General features: G+C 45.2%; 1 protein-coding gene across 1 annotated transcript in view; it reads right to left on the bottom strand.

Moving 5' to 3' along the window:
* The window catches only part of DNAH10 (dynein axonemal heavy chain 10), a 1,282,131-nt gene that overhangs the window by 819,223 nt on the left and 443,441 nt on the right, over window positions 1-19,467 (bottom strand). The window contains exons 22-24 of the mRNA XM_069215014.1: window positions 5,901-6,017; window positions 5,706-5,808; window positions 3,673-3,851 (exon numbers count right to left, since the gene is read on the bottom strand). Coding sequence (XP_069071115.1) covers window positions 3,673-3,851; window positions 5,706-5,808; window positions 5,901-6,017 — 399 coding nt within the window. The remainder of the gene's footprint in view (window positions 1-3,672; window positions 3,852-5,705; window positions 5,809-5,900; window positions 6,018-19,467) is intronic.

Raw genomic sequence — 19,467 nt, 5'->3', positions numbered from 1 at the left:
TCTGCTTACAAGATTGTTTAGACGTCTCCTTCCAGCTTCTGCAACATTTCCCCAGTTGTGCATCCTCTGAGGGCAGCAAGTCTTCAGTCTGCATAAGAAGGAAGAAGGTATCTCCCTTGGAGTGAAGCAGTTATTCCCCTGCATCGGCTGGCACCAACTGCAACAACGACAGACTGCGTGGATCTTCTCTCATCCTGAGATGTGTGGATCATGCACCACAGATGGCTGTCTGGAGGGGTCCCCTTCGTCCTCTCTGCCATCTGTCCAACTTTGGTGAAGGTAAGCCCTTGCCATCCCTCGCAGGACAGTACCCCCGTGCACCATGTCTCTTGCTGCTACCATGGCTTGTTGGCATATCCTCCAAAGGATCTTAAGGCTCAGTGTGGGCCCAGCCCTCTTCCCTGCAATATACAGCTCTCTGCGTGCTTCTCCTGCGGCGTGCGACCCTTCTTCAGTTGTGCTGCCTGGGCTTCTCTGCGACTCCTAGGTCTTCTTCCAGTGGGTCTCCTGTGGGGGCTACCTTTTCTTCTGTGGACTCTCTGCATCGCTGAGAGTCCCTTGGGGCTCCCCTCCATGGGCTAAGTCCTCCTGGACCTTGCTGGTCCCCGGCAGCTCCACATTTTGTCTACTTCGACTCCTGCCTTTGACAAGGCTTGCTGGTGGCTTTTCCACACCACAGACAGACTGCAATCTTCCATCCAACGTGGGACATCGACTGCATCCTCCAGGAACTTATCACCAAACACTCCTGCGACTTCTGGACTTGGTCCCCTTCTTTTTCAGGTCTTCTTCTTCAGGAATCCACCGCTGGTTTCTTGCAGTCTTGTCTGGGTGGTGCATTATTCTTCTTGTCAGCCCTTTTGGTGGTCTGGGGAAAAACCAGTAACTTACTCCTTTCTTCCTGGTCGCTGGGGGGCACTGTGGTACTTACCTTTTGGGATTCCTAGTTCCTCCAGCTCCCCTCTACAGATTCCAGTTACCTGGGTGGGGGTCCTGCATTCACATTCCATTTGTTTAGTATATGGTTTGGGCTCAAACTAGGGTCACTATTGTCTATTGCTATTGCACTGTTTTCTACTGCTATTTATGCCTATTTCTGATTACTAGTGTACATATTTAGTGTGCTACTTACCTCCTTTTGGAGAGTTGCATATCTACTACTTTTTAGTAATTGTGTCACTAAAATAAAGTACCTTTATTTTTGCAACACTGAGTGTTTTCCTTCATGTGTGTAAGCGCTGTGTGACTACAGTGGTATCGCTGAGCTTTGCATGTCTCCTAGATAAGCCTTGGCTGCTCATCCACAGCTACCTCTAGGGAGCATGGCTTCTAGGCACTGTCTACACTACACTAATAGGGGATACCTGGACCTGGTATAAAGTGTAAGTACCTTAGGTACCCACCGCACACCAGGCTAGCTTCCTACAGTGTGTAGAACAGTAAAAGGAAAACCTCACAGGAAAATTGGTGGTGTCACAGTGGAGGAAGACTACTTTGGGAAATGGACTTCAGGACCGGAGGATGTGCCTTGCTGAAGATTGATACTGAGTGCTTATTTTTTAATGCAGCCAGAGGTAAAGTGGCTGTTAAGTCAAGCTGCTGTGTGGTTCGAATGGTAGGGTGTGAAAAGGTGGAAGGAACAGAAGCTAGATGATACACAAGGGGATTTTGAGAATCTGTCACATCTTGAAGAGTTAGTACTGGTGCTTCTACAGGGACAGATTGAGGCCTAGTTGTCTACTAGGGAGGAAATCCTTTAATTCTGAACAAATTCCCCAAATTAAATATGAATATCAAAACCAGGGAAATTTGGAAAGGTTATGTGTTTTCATTACAGTCAATATTACTGCTGTAAAAACAGTGTAAAAGGAAGAAAGTGGGGATGAAAAGTACTTTCTAGAGTGAGACAGGAAGTGTACAGTTGTGAAAGAAAGAGGCATATAGTGGAATCAAACTAGGCAGCCTTGACATTTGGAAACCCTGGCATTCCACAGTGCCACGGCAAGCACTTATGAAAATATTTGGGCCCCTGAACTTTTCCCCCCAGCTTTATTGCATGAAGACTTGGGATCCTGCACTAGAGGCAATCAATATCAGTCCTCTGGCACGAAAAAGGTGGGTTGCCTATGATTACAATGGTGATTCTTGTAGGAAAGTGCCCTCTTTGTAAGCATGGTTACCCCTACTTTTTGCCTGTTGTCAATGTGCTTAGACTGTTTTCACTGGGGTCCTGCTAACCAGGACCCCCGTGAGTGTGCTCTCTCTCTCCCTCCAAATTTGGTTACCTTGGACCTTTGTGCACTCCACAATTGGTATACTGGTGTCCCCTTATAAGTCCCTAGTATATAGTACCTAGGTACCCTGCCTATTGGTACACCAGGAGTCAGCCCCAATGGGCTGCAGCATTTACTGCAGCATGTACTATATCACCCATGGGAGCCCATGCAAAATGTGTCTACAGGCCTGCGGTTGTAGCTTTTTGTGAAAAGGTGCATGCGCCCTTCCACCACAAGTCACTACACAAGGTCACTTTAAGTCACCCATATGGTAGGCCCTTCCAGCCCAAAGGGCACGGTGCAGGTCCCTGTGTGTGAGGGCACCCCTGCATGAGCAGAGGTACCCTTACGAACTCCATTTCCAATGCACTGGACTTCATAAGTGAGGGGAAGTCATTTTACCTGTGTAGTGGCCACAAGTCACATACCTGCGGTCCAACTACATAATGGTAACTCCGAACCTGGGCATGTTTGGTGTCAAATATGTCGGAATCATACCCCTCAAGTTAGTCCTTGGGAAAACCAGGTACTTACCTCTGCTGTGCTGGGGGTCTAGTATATGGTTTGGCCCTCCCCTAGGCCCCTATCTATTTTTCCAGTGCTTGTTGTTTCCTATGCCAATTCCTAACTATTATTATTGTGTGTGTGTGTGTGTGTGTGTGTGTATATATATATATATATATATATATATAGTATGTACTTACCCCCAGTTGTGGGGACCACCTACCATTTATCTAGTTCAGTGTTACTATAATAAAGTACCTTTATTTTTGCAACACTCTGTTCCTTTCAAGTGAGATAAGCTACTGTCTGATTGCTGTGGTATTGTAAGTGCTTTACCCTCCTCCTAGATAAGTCTTGGCTGCTCATCCACAGCTACCTCTAGAGAGCCCTGGCTTCCCAGACACCGTCTTCATTCACTAATAGGGGTTGCCTGAACCTGGTATAAGGTGCCAAAACCATAGGTGTCCACCAAATACCAGGCCAGCTTCCTACAATTCATCTGAAGGAGAATCAAGATCATAGAAAAGTAACTTTTCCTTCTCCTTCAGGGGCTATCTTTTGGGAGTCAAACACTGAATAGAGTAGGAAGCCCATTCCTTAGTCAGTTATCGTTCTCCTTACTTGCCATTCAATGCCCAATAAAGGTGTTGGATGGAATTTCCTCTCTAAGATTGTCTTAAGACCGTCATGAACCCTGCCTAAACCAGGTCCATCTTTCCTGTCTTGGACACGTGTGAGGACACTCTCAAGACAGGAAATCCTCAGAAAATCAGTCCTAGGTGCCCAGGATCATGATGCCTGATTGCTATCATATTTAGTTGTAGTTTTCCTATATTGTTTTCATAGGCGTGATTACTTTGCTAAGAATTTCAATACGGCAATCACAACTTACCTTTTGCGCCTTGTAAATTTCATATATTTCTCTGAGACCCTTCATTTCTTTCTGCACCTGTAGAAGGTCCGGATACATGGTGATTGGAAGATCAAACAACTTTTCTGCATTCGCCAATTCCTGGCGTCTTTTTTCATGTCTTGCCAGCTCTTTTTCATATATTAGGAGTCTGTCCAACCCTACAAGAACCAGACATATAGATATCTCATTGTGTTTCAGAAACCTTTGTTAAAGTGATGTACAAATACGCTTTGCAATGCGTGATGCCACCACATGATTCAAACATCTAAAATCACAACCAAACTATTTAAGGAATTAGTCAGAAAAAGTTACATCAAACAGTGTTGTACTTTTTAATACATTTTATAAACATAATGATGCACTGCAGAATTTGGGGAAAATACACCGGGTGTGGAAGATTTAGAAAATGAGCTATTCCATTTCCCAAAAGGTTTAACTTCAAATCTTGTCAGGAGCAACCACAGAACCATATCTGTTAAATGTTCCTTGTCCTTTCAGTCTTTCAGCTTTTCCAGAGAAAACCCTAACTGCAGATTCCTTTATTTATCAGACCAAGTGTACAACATTAATAAAACAAGCATTAGCAACGTCAGGAGGCCTTGCGACGTGTGTGACACGTTACAATTTAAATAATGTTTTCATAGAAATGTGGAAGAGAAAGGCACAAACAAGCAGAAATAGGGGAGAGTGTGGTCCAGCGAGAAGTGGTGCGAGCAAGGAGAAGAGTGTGCTGGAAGGAATGCAGAAAGGGAAATATGTGAGCAGGGAGAGGAACAAGCAGGGAGCGTTGAAAGGTGCAAGCAGGGAAATAAACCAGCAGGTAAGAGTGTGAATGACAGAGGTACAAGCGGGCAAACATACAGGCTGTGATAGGTACCAGCAGGTATTGTTGAGGCTGGGAAAAGTAAGGGCTGGGCGAGATGTAGATTGGGTGCAGGCTGTGAAAGGTATGGGCGAGGAGAAGTACTGTTAGGGAGAGATATGAGAAAGGAGAAAAGTAGGCAGGGAAAGGTGTGGGCAGAGAGAGGTGAGAACTGGAAGTGGTAGATTTATAAGCAAGAAGACCTGTCAGAGATGAATGGAGACTTATGGTAGCGAAAGGTGCAGGAAAAGAGAAGTACTATTGGGAAATGTAAGTTAAGATACTAGCATGGAGATGTGCAGGTAATGTAAACCTCTAAACTTGTGGCCTGTTCACCAAAGGTTCACCAGGTCACAGTGATGTCATCCCATCCTGTTGAGGGAAAGACAACAGTAGCTCATTTTTTTCTTGCCAGGGTCCGTCAAGTCAGACACTGCAGATGCAGGCTGGGAAAATGTAGAATGGTCCCCAAGCACAGGGAAAAAGAGCACTATATGCATGTTGGAGCAATTTCTTATTCTTTTAATGAGAAAACAAACTCCTACCTGCATTCCATTTATCAGATTATAAACCCAAAAGTCATCTCTACAGTCACTATGGTAAAGACAAACTCAAAAGGAAAGATTCTGCAGCAAGCAAAAGTCCCTTCAACTCATTAGAGTGGGAGGGATGATATTTTTCACTAGCTTCTGGTGTGAGATTTTCTACCTTAGTGCTGTGAGGGATGATCATTTTCACTATCCCAGGGCTGCGATGAATTATATGTTTTTTTACCTTAGAGCTGAGGAGCCCCTGAAAAGGAACCTTTACCCCCTCTTGTGCCTTACCAACGATGTTGGTTAGTTGTAGTGTACAACGAATCCTGGCATCTCTTGTCCAACAGGAAGGTCAAGATTATAGCATTATGACCAAGTTGTGGGCAGACTAGGGTTGGCAGAGTGATTATTTTGTTCTATGGTTGATCTTGTAAAACTAATTTAAAAACCATTGAAAATGTTTAAAATGTTATATTAAAGGACACCCCACACTATTCTTAGCCACCATTGGCACAGTATCCTTTCTCCTTTTGAAACAAAATGCATCATCTCATTCCCAAAAAAAAAACAATTAAAACTTACTAATGAAAATAAAAACATGGATATCCTCTTACCTGCGTCAAGATCCTCCCCAACTGCACCAGGCCCTTCCGTGCGAAATCTCTCTGCAAACTCAACCAGTTCTTTCTTATACTCTGTAATCTGGTCTCTAGTAATCTGTGAGAAGCAAAATTTAGTAAATATGTTCATTCTGTTCATTACGTTTCCCAGCTCTTACTGTTAAACCATGAAACTTGAAATAAATTCACCTGCGTAAAGGTCTTTTTAACACGCCCAAGGCTATGGTCTACTTCATCAGATTCATGTACAAGATCTTCCCACTTATCTTTGATTGCAATCACCAGTTCTTTTTCTTCCTCGGGGACCTGGATCACATAACAAAAAATATATCAATGCATGCTTTGAGTTTCCAGAGAGTGCAAATGGAATAGTAGTAAAGTTATCAATGTTACATTTTTGTGAAAAATTAGATTGTTGGTTGAGTAGGGGGAACCCTCCTCAATCAACAGCCACAATCCCTGCCATTGTGAACCACTAAAGTCACAACATTAACCTGTCCTTACCCCTTTAGTGGCTTGGCACAAAAGCAGTCAGGCTTAACTTAGATGCAATGTGTAAGGTATTTATGCAGCATGCAAACAGTAATAAAGTGAAAATACAACACAAGAAAAATCTCACACCAATTTAGAAGAATAAAATACATTTTAATAAATTATTCGGCACCAAAATCACAAAAATCCAAACAGTAAATCAGGAGTTATGAATTTTTAAAGTTTAAGGTAAATACTAGCACCTAAAAGATCAGAGCACCAACCGTGGACATATAGTAGGTCATTACAACCCTGGCGGTACAAGACCGCCAGGGCTGTTATGACGAAGCACCGCCAACAGGCTGGTGGTGCTTTGCAGGTCATTACGACCGCGGCAGAAGCGCCATGGTCGCACCACCGGGGCCGGCGGTTTCCCGCCACAATGGCCCCGGTGGTAGTAATCCACCAGGGCAGCGTTGCTAGCAGCACTGCCCAGGGGATTACGAGTCCCCCTACCGCCAGCCTTTTCCTGGCGGTTTGAACCGCCAGGAAAAGGCTGGCAGTACGGGGAGTCGCGGGGCCCCTGGGGGCTCCTGCACGGCCCATGCCACTGGCCCCTGACAGGGCCCTGTGCAGCTTTTCAATGTCTGCTATGCAGACAGTGAAATGCGCGACGGGTGCAACTGCACCCGTCGCACAGCCGCAACACCGCCGGCTCCATTTGGAGCCGGCTCCTGTGTTGCAGCCGAGATCCCAGCTGGGCCGGCGGGGATCTCCAAATGGCCGCGGCAGGAGTGCGGCTGCATTGGCGGCCGCCCGGCGGTCCGATCTTGAGCCCACCAAGGTCGTAATGAGGGCCATAGTCATGTGAAATCGTGTCAAAGTTGAAAGTTATGGACAACCGCAATGGAGCGTGGGTCAGATACAAGTAGTGGAGTGGAGCTGGTTGGATTTACCTCCAGACTTAGAAGACATTTTGTGAAAAAATGTCTGAGAAGATTAAGTTTACCCGGGGCAAGACTGCAGGTGGTGTCTGAGGAGGAGGCATCGTCATCAGAGAGCTGCTGGACAGAGTTGTGGTGAAGATTTCTAAATTTGGACTTAGGGCCTCAATATGAGGCTGGCGGTCACAAGAGCCCCCCAGCCTCATGGTTGCAGTTGGACCACTGCAGCTGTGGTGGTCCGACCACCACATTACAAGTTTGGTGGTCGAACTGCCATCCGACCGCCGTCTCTGCCAGGATCCTAGATCCCGATGAGGTGACAGCGGTCATGGTGGAAATCAGTGGGGCGGTGATTATAACCTTGTTCTCCGCCAGCTTTTAATGGCTGTTTCATCACCATGAAAAGGCTGGCGAGGAACAAGTGCAGGGGCCCCCTCCGCCCAGCACCATCAGAATGAGCACTGTCTGCTTTGAAGACAGTGCGCATTCTGAGGGTGCTAGACGGCTCCCTCTGTGTTACGAGATAGCACTCGGCTCCTTTAAGGGAGCCGAGTGCTATCTCGTAGAACTGTTTCCGCCGGTCAGACCCACAGGAACTCTTTATTTCAAGGTTTCCACCAGTCAGCCAGTTGGCAGAAACCTTGCGATAGGGCAGGTGCCACTGTCATGGTGGTGGCATCCTCGCCGCAAGTTTGGCGGTCCACGTTGGGACTGCCAAACTCGTAATGAGCCCGAAAGTCTCTTCTTTGCAAGTCGAAAACCTCCAGCGGGACGAAGTTACAAGGTGCAGCCGATGAGGCCTCCAAAAGGCTGAATATCCCTTGTGTGAAGAGCTGCTGAACAGGATTTGCTACTGCAGAGAAGAACATAGCAGGAGCTACGGCTACGTCAGATTAACCAGCAATGCAGTTTGGATGGATCTATGAGCAGGTAAGTCCAAGTATCCTCTCAGTTCTCAGAGCACTTTTTAGGCAAAAATTTTCAAGTCCCAAGTTTTAGATTTTGGCTATCTGGGCACTTTTAGCACCACTTCCATGAATTCAGGATTGGAGATGCACCACTTGGAAGGTAAGGATGTACTCAGGCAGCTTCCAGGTGCTGGTTCAAGATGGCTCTGTCCCTGAGGCTCTGATTCAGAGGTCAACCAACTAGCCTTTGGAGTCACTCTGGTAGTCCTGGGTTCAAGCAGTGGAACAGGGCTCAAGCAGTAGGGCAGGCCTCTGAGTGTTCATGGCAGGATTCGGGCATCAGAGCAGTCCTTTCAGATGCATGAAAACATTTTCTAAAGTACACAGCAGACCACAGCAGTATTGAGAGTACTTCTGCAGTTCTAGAAAGCGAACTGAAATGAAGACATGAGGGTTGACTTTCGTCAGAACAGTGACTATAAGAAAATAAGTTACCATCTCAACGACGGAGAATGATTCAAGCATGTGAATCTATGAAAGATACCAATACTGGAGAACTGCAGTTACAGGTAAGTAACTTATTTTCTTCTCCAGTATTGGATATTTCATAGATTAACATGCTTGAATCAGAACAGCAAGCAGTTACTGTATTTGTATATCTTATAGTATTAGCGCAAATACTGGATGGTGGGTAGAAAATATATACATAACATTCATATGCAACGTAATAAGTATATATATATATATATATATATATACACACATACATACATATATATATATATATATATATACACATACATAGATACATACATATACACATATACACATATACATACACATACACATATACATATATATATATACATATATACACATATATATATGTATATATATCCATATAGACACATCCTGCATTAAAATCTGCATGAATACATAAACGCATGGAACCAAAAGAAGCTCCTCTTAATGAAATAAGTGGTATAGTAAAACCAATCCAACCACTGTATGATTGCGCTGCGCCGATTTCAGGTAAAAATGCTGCATGAATAATATGCACACTTTTCCAAGTCGCATCAGACACATCTTCTCCAGAGGTACTTCCCCAAACTAAGTATCTGAAGTGGAACTGCCCCAGTTGAATGCATCCTACTTTTCTCTGTGAGGGGATTGCTAGTCTGAGTGGCAGGACTGGATTGCAGCTGAAATTCATTCAGCGATGGTTGCCATTATGACAGGAGCACTCTTAACAAGTGTGACTATCTGAGTCCAACAGTTTGTCAGTTCACATCAGTTGTTTAGTGCGAAGTAAGTAGAAATTGTAGATATCACTTGATACCTAGAGTATGAATAGACCTCTCAGCTGATGATGTTGAATTCAGGAGAAAAGTTTGAAATATTAAAGGCTCATTGAGGCAAAATCTAAAATGAACCCTGGGAGTAAATCTGTGGATTGGTTCAGAGAAGAACTAAATTGCCTGTGTGATGCAAGAAGGCTCTTGTGTTGAGAAAGCCTGCATCTTCTCTACCCCACTTTTCGAGGTGAGCACCAGTAACAAGACAACCTTCCATGCAAGAAATATGAGATGTGCTCTGAGAATGGGTTCGAATTATCTTTTCATGAGTTGAAATAGAAGTATGTTCATGTGCCAGTCCGAGGAAGCAGCCCTTTCTGTAGGAAAACACTGAATAAATCTTTTATGAATTGTTTGATGATTCTGCAAGAGTAGAAAGTAAAAATGTGATGAACAGTTATAGCTTGATAATGCTGTAAGCTGTCCCTTAACGGACGCATGTACCAACTGTGACTGAGCTATTGAAAGGAGATAGGATAGTTATTTGCCCGATTATGCTAGTAGAGGATGTTGATTTTTTGGCGCCACAGGCAGAAACTTTTCCATTAACGTTTACGTGTCCTTATCGTGGCCTCCTCCTTGGAGAGAATCCACCTGCAATCCTGAGGAATATTGAGATCTTCGGATCAATGGAATTTAGGAGCTGTGCGCTTAAGAGGAGAGAAGTCAGGTCAGGATGAGGGGCCTGGCCCTAGTTTATCATCAAAGGTTTACAGAATGTTGGTAGGTGAATGTGGTTGTGTTCTGATAGCAGGAGGAGCTCAGTGCAGTGAACCAATGCTGAACTAGCCACCTGGGGGATATCAGGACAAGAGAACACTGCTTTGCTTTCCTCTTGGTGAGAATCTTTGGTGTTAAAGGTATTGTGGAAAAAGGTAGATATAGATCCTGGAGCATCTGTCGAAAGGCATTCCACCAAGATCCTAGTTGTGGATGCCAACTTGCATAGAACTAGAATTTTCCGGTTTTGTTTGTTGCAAAGGGATGTAGAGCCAGTTTGCCCAGAAGAAGATGATCATGCTTAGAGCCAAATTATCAAATTCTCCTTCTTGGAGGCTGTTTCCAGTTTTGTTTAGCATGCCTGCTATGAGATTTCTAGTCCAGGGACTATGTTCAGCCCGAAGAGTTATCCTGTGTGTCATTAGCTGACACCAAATTTCCTGGTCTTCCTTGGACAGCGCCAAGAATATTGCTGCTTTGTTTATTCACTTATTGCATGCTGGTAGTACTGTCCTTGAGAACTAACACCGAAGACTCTGCTACATTGGCAGGAAAATTTAGAGACCAGACAGCTGGTTTTGAGATCTAGGTGAATGATATGTATGCTCTTCTGGAGCAGAGACCACTGTCCTCGAATTAGAGGTTCTGTAGATGACTGCCCCAGCTTCCCAGGGAAGCATTTGTAGTCGGAGACTACCAGATTAGAGCTTCCATCACCTATGTGAAAATTCATCAGGCCCTGAAATGATTTGTTTGATTGAATCTATTATTTTTGTAGCTGCTCCTGTAAGGCATTAATTTTCAGGCGTACAAGAGGGATCCTATTGCTCACTGAGGACCTGACGCCCAAAAGCTAATTGAACAGAAAGTATCTTCTTTGATGGAGGAGTTGAATATCTCTGATAATTCACAAGAAGACAGCCTGTGAAACAACTTTAGGCAAGCCTCTGCGGCCTTGGACGCTTGAAATGTTGTTGATGCTTTTATCAACAAGTTGTCGAAGTTGGGGAAACCCTTCCCGAAAAAGCTGATCTGAAGCCAAATGGAAGAACTGCAGAATATATATATATATATATATCCTGTGCTGAAGGAGACCATATAAAAGGATTGTTTCCGGAAATACTTGTTAATTTCTGGAGGTGTATGATGGATGGACACTCCTCTGTTTTCTGGTTTATGAGGCAAAACCAAGAATAGAAGCCTTTTTCTTGCTGAGAATGTGGGTTTCTTTCTATGGACCCCTTGGTCAGAGTAGCTAGCACTTCCTTTCAAAGGTAGATGGCGGAATCTGGGTGAACTGCAATATATATCTATATGTGAGGAGATACAGGACTTATTTGTCCAAGGCTATTTTCTGCCATAGATGACAACATTTTTGGACCGTTTTTTCCCACTGGATGGTGTAAACAGCACCAGAACATTGTCACTGTAGGAAAGCTAGCCTAAGTGCTACTGAGAGGGTTGTTAAGTCAGATACTGATCAATGGAAAATTGTATTTTTTCGGTCCCTCTAGAGATTCTTTCAATCAAAATTGTAATGCCCCAAAAGATCATGCAGTGTCAAGAGTCATCGTTAACTGCTTGCAAGTAGTCGTCCACATGCATGGAATACAGAGCGTCGGCATGGTACTATAAAATATTAGATACATTTGTGCCTCAAATTTTTAAATGCTGTTGTCTTGATCCGTAATATCCAAGGACCACTGACCCTGCCAGTTGTGGGAATACTATTGAAGATTAATCTATAGCACAGTCTATGCTGACATCTCACTCCACTACAGCAGCATTTTTTCTTTTTTTTTCATCCTCCGGCAAACATTTTATTTATGTGGCCATGTCTGATCACATCTGGTGGCTATACCTGCCCCGTATTACCAGTGAATTAGCAGCCCGTACAGCAGTCTGGACCTAGATGAGAACGTGTCCTTGTTGGTTAGGCGGAATTATGAATAATAGGGTTTTCCATGATTGTAATTCCTCCTGGATATATGAGCAATTGGAATAGGTTTTACAGCTTTCCTATTTAAATTCAGAAAGAAAAAACAAACGAATTTCCTGTTTGCTATAGGAAACTGGAAGTGTTTGGTTGCTCGCTCCGAAGGATATGAAAACCCCCAAAATAAATCTGGTGGGGAAATCCACCAGTTGCGGCTGTAATATGCTCTGAAGCTCTTGTATGAGATAGATGGACCTGGCCCATGCTCTGCATCAATATATTGACTGTTAAAGACATGCTCATATTGGTACCTCAATGCTTAACATTAAATTATTCTGGATTATGTGTGTTTTGCTCTTGTTGACAATTACGTGTTTTCGTTTAATTTGTATTGCGATCAAGTTCGACGAGGCAGATGTAAACGCCTAGGCTCATGGAGACAATGTTTGCTGTAGTTGACGAGGCCTTCACCGGAGACGAGGCCTTCGTAGAGGATGCAGTCATAGACCATGCCATCGTCGACAAAGCATACAGAGACAAGGTCATCGTAGATCTGGTTCCGTAGACTAGTTCATTGTTGGTAAGGCTGTAGTAGTAAACAACCATCAGAAAAGGCTGTCGCACATGACTATCATAGAAGAGGCCATCATAGACGATCATCGTAGATGAGGCTGTCATAGACGACCATCGTAGATGAGGTTGTCATAGACTAGCATCATAGATGAGGTCGCTGTAGACAACCATCATAGAGGATACTGCCATATAGTAGCATCATAAATGAGGATGTCATAGACAACCATCATAGATGAGGCTGTCGTGGATGACTGTCGTAGAGGACCATCGTAGATGAGTCAGTCGTAAGCAACCATTGTAGATGAAGCCCTCGTCGACAACCACTGTCGACGACCACTGTAGACGACCGTCGTCGACGACCACTGTAGACGACCGTCGTCGACGACCACTGTAGACGCCCGTCGTCGACGACCACTGTAGACGCCCGTCGTCGACGACCACTGTAGACGCCCGTCGTCGACGACCACTGTAGACGCCCGTCTTCGACGACCACTGTAGACGCCCGTCTTCGACGACCACTGTAGACGCCCGTCTTCGACGACCACTGTAGACGACCGTCGGCGACGACCACTGTAGACGACCGTCGGCGACGACCACTGTAGACGACCGTCGGCGACGACCACTGTAGACGACCGTCGGCGACGACCACTGTAGACGACCGTCGTCGACAAGCACCGTAGACGAGCGTCGTCAATGAGCACCGTCGTCGACCGTCGTAGACTACCACCGTAGATGACCGTCGTAGACGACCACCGTAGATGACCGTCATAGACGACCACCGTAGATGACCGTCATAGACGACCACTGTAGATAACCGTCATAGACGACCACTGTAGATAAGGCCATAGTAGATGACCATTGTAGATGAGGCCACCGTAGATGAGGCCCTTCGTAGATGAGGCCATCATAGACCAGTGTAGATGACCGTTGTAGACGATTACTGTAGATGACCGTCGTAGACGACCACTGTAGATGACCGTCGTAGACGACCACTGTAGATGACTGTCGTAGACGACCGTCATAGATGAGGCCATAGTAGATGACCATCGTAGATGCGGCCCTGCGTAGATAAGGCCATCATAGACCACTGTAGATGACCGTTGTAGACAATCACTGTAGATGACTGTCATAGACAATCACTGTAGATGACTGTCGTAGACGACCATCATAGATGAGGCAGTCATAGATGACCATCGTAGATGAGGCCATAATAGACGAGGCCCTTCGTAGACAAGGTAATAATAGTCAACATTGTCATCAACCACCTCAAAATAATTCCTGTGAATTATTATTTTACAGGCGGTTTTCAGACGCCCCATTGTAAGGTTATGAGGGTTTCTCTGATGTATTGTCAGAGTTGGAGAGGAAGTTGAGGGTATTTTTTTTTTCTCTGTGAGAAGTACCTTATGAAGGCTCATTGTGAGTCTTTTTATGGCTTTCCTGCGTGCCTTACGGAGAGCCTGGCGCAACGTCTCCCTCTGACGTCTCCTGTGAGGTGAAGGAATCCTCACTGTCCTCATTCTTAGTGACAGATTTAAGATTTTGTAATCCCAGCCATTAATAGCCTCATCTCTCAGAACGTGAGAGTTTTTGAGGAGAAGGTTAGACATATTTATGTAGTCTTTTACCTTGTTTACTGCTACTCCCAAATATTAGTGCCAGGGTTAGAGAAATTAAACAGGAAATATAATCTTGGATGATCCAAAAAAGAAGTAAAAGCTGAAGAAGTGAGCAGAGTTCAGAGAGACTCCCCTCACACAACGTGCAGTAGAAAATCTGAGGGACTCAGTCTCTGTTGGGAGTGTTCTATAGGGTGCTGTCGCCTGATTGGTTATAGTTCAAGTTTGGTCTTTTTTTGAAAAAGGACATGGATAGGCTGTTAAACTGACCTTTTCATTGCCATTATAGCCTATGATAGTGAGATATATACTGCTTTATTAAATTACCAGGGACTCCCATCTCGATGACGGGGAATAATTCAAGCATGTGAATCTATGAAAGATCCAATACTGGAGAACTCCTTAATTCTCTCAGGAAATGTATTCCTTAGGTAAGGAAATAAGGGCCACATGTACCAACGTTTGGTTTTGCAACTCGCAAATTGCGAGTCAGAGTGTCTCGCAATTTGCGACTAGCAAAACTGAATGTTGTATAGTGTCAATGACACTATTAGCAATTCGCAAGGGAGTCCCAAATGCCCACCTCATGATTATTCATGAGGTAGGTCGCAATTTGCATCCCCCTTGGGAATGGCCACCCTCACAGGGATGATGGCCTGCTTGAGACAGCAGACCACCATGTCTGTGACTGCTTTTAAATAAAGCAGTTTTTTTTTTTTTTTTTTTTTTTAAAGGCAGCCCTTTTTCCATAAAGGAAAACGAGATGCCTTTCAAAATCAAAAAATTAAACGTCTAGGTCCACTGCCTGCTCTGAAAAAATGTTTTCACTGACATTCACAAAGTGGAAGGGGTCCTATGGGGACCCCTTCCCGTTTGCGAATGGGTTAGCACCAGTGTGACAGTGGTGCTAACTGCAATTGTTTTGCGACCGCATTTGCGGTCACAAAACAATCATACATGGGACTGCGAGTCGCTATTAGGAAGGGAACACCCCTTCCTAACTGCGAGTCACAATCCCTTTTTGCTATTCGGTAAGTAGTTTACTGAATTGCAAAAATGGGTTTAAACATGGGGAAGTGCATTTTGCACGTCGCAAACAGCCCGATTCGCTGTTTGCGACGTGCAAAAGCCTTCGTACATGTGGCCGTAAACGTCATACCACGGTGCCTGAGTCACTATTGTCAAACAACTATAAATGAGTCACCTGACTGAAGGCGATGTCAAACCCATACTTGCACAAGGAGATTTACAATTTGTTTGTTGATGCTCTATCTAAATTTGAAGAGTATGAGGTAGGAAAAATTCCAATTCTCACTATTCATCTAGGTCCAATTACCATCTAATGTGGAGGACTGAATCTCCTCTGGATCCTCTGGTTGGTAGTAACAATTCAGTTGACCCAATTGTTTTTGTCTTTGGGAGAAACCAGTGCCACAATAGCCTCCTTGAAACCTTCCAAAGCCCCTGGTCCAGACAAAATACTGGGAGATCTATACAAACCTGAGCTGACAATTTGGACCAGTCACATTAATGTGATATCTAATGCTGTTGCAGCCGGTGGCCCCATTCCCAATATCTGGCCGAAATAATACCAGCTTTCAAGAAAGGCGATGTGAGCACCCCCACAAACTACAGATCAATCAGCTGTATCGATAATTTAAAAAACATCTTTGCAAACTCGATTGGCTGCTGGAATGGGTTGATGCTAATCATGTGTTGTCTCCCCTTCAAGCTGGCTTTCGATCTAAAACTAGTACATTGGATTAAGTCTTTCAGCTGGCTCTTTTACATTGGAAGTATGTGCTTCTTGCTAAGCAAAATTTGTATGCGGCTTTCATGGATCTTCAATCCGCGTTTCAACTGTTCCCTAGAGAAAACTTGTGGGAGGCTCTAGGCAATGGCGGTATACCCAGGAATCTAATCCATCTTATAGCGAGATTGCATGAAGACACCTATGCTAAAGCGAGATGGGGCAACTGTGGCGCCATGCCAACATGGTGCCATGCCCACAAACCATTACCTGTGGCATAGGTAAGTCACCCCTCTAGCAGGCCTTACAGCCTTAAGGCAGGGTGCACTATACCACAGGTGAGGGCATAGATGTATGAGCAAATATGCCCCTAAAGTTTCTAAGGCCATTCTAAGACATTGTAAGTGCAGTGTGGCCATATAAAGTACATGGGCTGGGAGTTTGTCATTATGAACTCCACAGCCCCATGATGGCTTCACTGAAGTCTGGGAAGTTTGGTATCAAACGTCTCAACACAATAAGCCCACACCGATGCCAGTGTGAGATTTATTGCATAATGCACAAAAAGAGCATCTTAGAGATGCCCCTGTACTTTAACCAAACTTCTAATGGAGGACTGAATGTTCTGTTCCAGCCTGCCACTTCCAGACAAGTTTTTGACCTCATGGAGTGAGAGCCCTTGTGTTCTCTGAGGCCAGAAACAAAGCCTGCTCTGGGTGGAGGTGCTTCACACCTCCCCACTGCAGGAACTGTAACACCTGGCGGTGAGCCTCAAAGGCTCAAGCCTCCTCTTGCAGTGCCCCAGGGCCCTCCAGCTAGTGGAGATGCCTGTCCACTCCCCAGGCAAAGCCCCACTTTTGGCAGCAAGTTTGGCAGGAAAATTAGAAAAAACAAGGAGGAGTGACCACTTCAGCTAGGACCACCCCTAAGGTGTCCAGAGCTGAAGTGACCGCCTCCCTGCAGAATCCACAATCTTGGTTTGGGGGACAAGGACCAATAGGGTTAGGTCTGTGTCCCCCTCCCCAAAGGGAGTGGACACCAGAAAGGTGTAGTCGTGCTCAGGGAAAGTAGCCATTGGCTACTGACCCCTGTAACACCCGTAAATCCAGGATTTAAGGGCTCCCCTGAACCTAGCTCACCAGATTCCTGACGACCTCAAGTAGACAACAAGAAGAAAGAAGGAGGACTGCTAAGCTGATCCCCAGCAGAGAAGACTGCAGACACCAACTGATTTGGCCACAGGCCTACCGACCTGTCTACAGCTTCTGAAGCCCCTGTTACAAAAAGGTGACGCATCCTGCAGGACCAGCATCCTCTTCAAGACCCCAAGAGGGCTGCCTGCCCACCACAGGACGAAGATCTCCTGAGGACAACAGCCCTGTCCACAAAGAAACTCCAGCAAAGGACTCCAGAAGTGCCCCGGATCAGCAAACTCTGCCCACTCTGCACCCGACTCCCAAGGCCTGTGTCCAGGTGGCCCATCGGTCTAGAGCAGGGCCACAGGTGATTCCGACCTAGTTCCCCCTCCCCCCCCCCCCCCCGGTTTGACCCCTCCTGACCAACACAACGACGACTGCAGACTAAATCCAGAGGACCCCACTGCCTGTGAAGGATCCTGATGAAGATACCAGATGTTAAAACCTTGGGGAACCCGACCTCTGGTGCAGCAAAGTGCAGCAGGCTGCCCTCCTCTCTGTCCAGCCTGTGGTTTCCCTGAACCGACCTCCAGGACCCAGCCTGCAGCCTACTTATGACCCCCAGGGTCTCCCTATTCAAAAACATTGGGAGCCGGAAGCAGACCCAATTCGAGTGTCCCCAGTCTCAATAGGAGCCCATTTTAAATCTTGTAGTAACTTTGATCTCTGCACCTGGACGGCCTCGTGTTGCTGGTGGTGGGTGTTTGGGGTTAACTTGAACCCAAACCTGTGGACATGCTAACTTCCAGAGACTGGAACTGTAAGTCTTGTACTTACTTCGGAACTGTACTAACTTTACATCCCTCCTAGAACTGTGATTCAAATTGCACGGTCAAATTTTAAAACAGATTGTTGCTGTTTATTTGAAAACCGTTTAACTTGCCAAATTAACACAAAGTGGTGTTGATACATATGCTTGCTACTTACTTGCAAATATACATACCTGCAATCAGAACCTTGTGGTTCTAGAGATAAAGTAAAAGAATATATTTTTGCTACATAACATTTTTTGGCCTGGAGTTGGTCACTGAGTGTGTGCTTCATTTATTGCCTGTGTGTGTACAACAAATGCTCTGCACTACCCTCTGATAAGCCTAACTGCTCGACCACACTGTCACAGAAGAACGAGTTACTTACCTTCGGTAACGACTTTTCTGGTGGATACATTAGCTACCTGTGGATTCCTCACCTCATGAATACTCCCATGGCGCCAGCATTCGACGGAAATCTTCTTACTAGTCTCTGCACGTCGACGAGGACGTCACTGTCTCGCACGCGACGCCGTCTGATGTCATACAGGCAATAAGAGGTCCTCGACGACGTGCGGACGTCAGTACCAATCATTTTTTACGTGCATGAGAACAACCAGGCAATGCAATGAAAGAACAAAGCAACATCCATTATATTGTAAAAATACACCACATTGTATGAATAACTGTAAATCTTTTTATGTACATATACAGGGAGTGCAGAATTATTAGGCAAATGAGTATTTTGACCACATCATCCTCTTTATGCATGTTGTCTTACTCCAAGCTGTATAGGCTCGAAAGCCTACTACCAATTAAGCATATTAGGTGATGTGCATCTCTGTAATGAGAAGGGGTGTGGTCTAATGACATCAACACCCTATATCAGGTGTGCATAATTATTAGGCAACTTCCTTTCCTTTGGCAAAATGGGTCAAAAGAAGGACTTGACAGGCTCAGAAAAGTCAAAAATAGTGAGATATCTTGCAGAGGGATGCAGCACTCTTAAAATTGCAAAGCTTCTGAAGCGTGATCATCGAACAATCAAGCGTTTCATTCAAAATAGTCAACAGGGTCGCAAGAAGCGTGTGGAAAAACCAAGGCGCAAAATAACTGCCCATGAACTGAGAAAAGTCAAGCGTGCAGCTGCCACGATGCCACTTGCCACCAGTTTGGCCATATTTCAGAGCTGCAACATCACTGGAGTGCCCAAAAGCACAAGGTGTGCAATACTCAGAGACATGGCCAAGGTAAGAAAGGCTGAAAGACGACCACCACTGAACAAGACACACAAGCTGAAACGTCAAGACTGGGCCAAGAAATATCTCAAGACTGATTTTTCTAAGGTTTTATGGACTGATGAAATGAGAGTGAGTCTTGATGGGCCAGATGGATGGGCCCGTGGCTGGATTGGTAAAGGGCAGAGAGCTCCAGTCCGACTCAGACGCCAGCAAGGTGGAGGTGGAGTACTGGTTTGGGCTGGTATCATCAAAGATGAGCTTGTGGGGCCTTTTCGGGTTGAGGATGGAGTCAAG

The sequence above is a fragment of the Pleurodeles waltl genome, chromosome 11, assembly GCF_031143425.1.
Source record: "Pleurodeles waltl isolate 20211129_DDA chromosome 11, aPleWal1.hap1.20221129, whole genome shotgun sequence".
NCBI lineage: Eukaryota > Metazoa > Chordata > Amphibia > Caudata > Salamandridae > Pleurodeles > Pleurodeles waltl.
The sequence above is the reverse complement of the archived record's forward strand: the minus strand, read 5'-3'. Positions and strand labels throughout refer to the sequence as shown.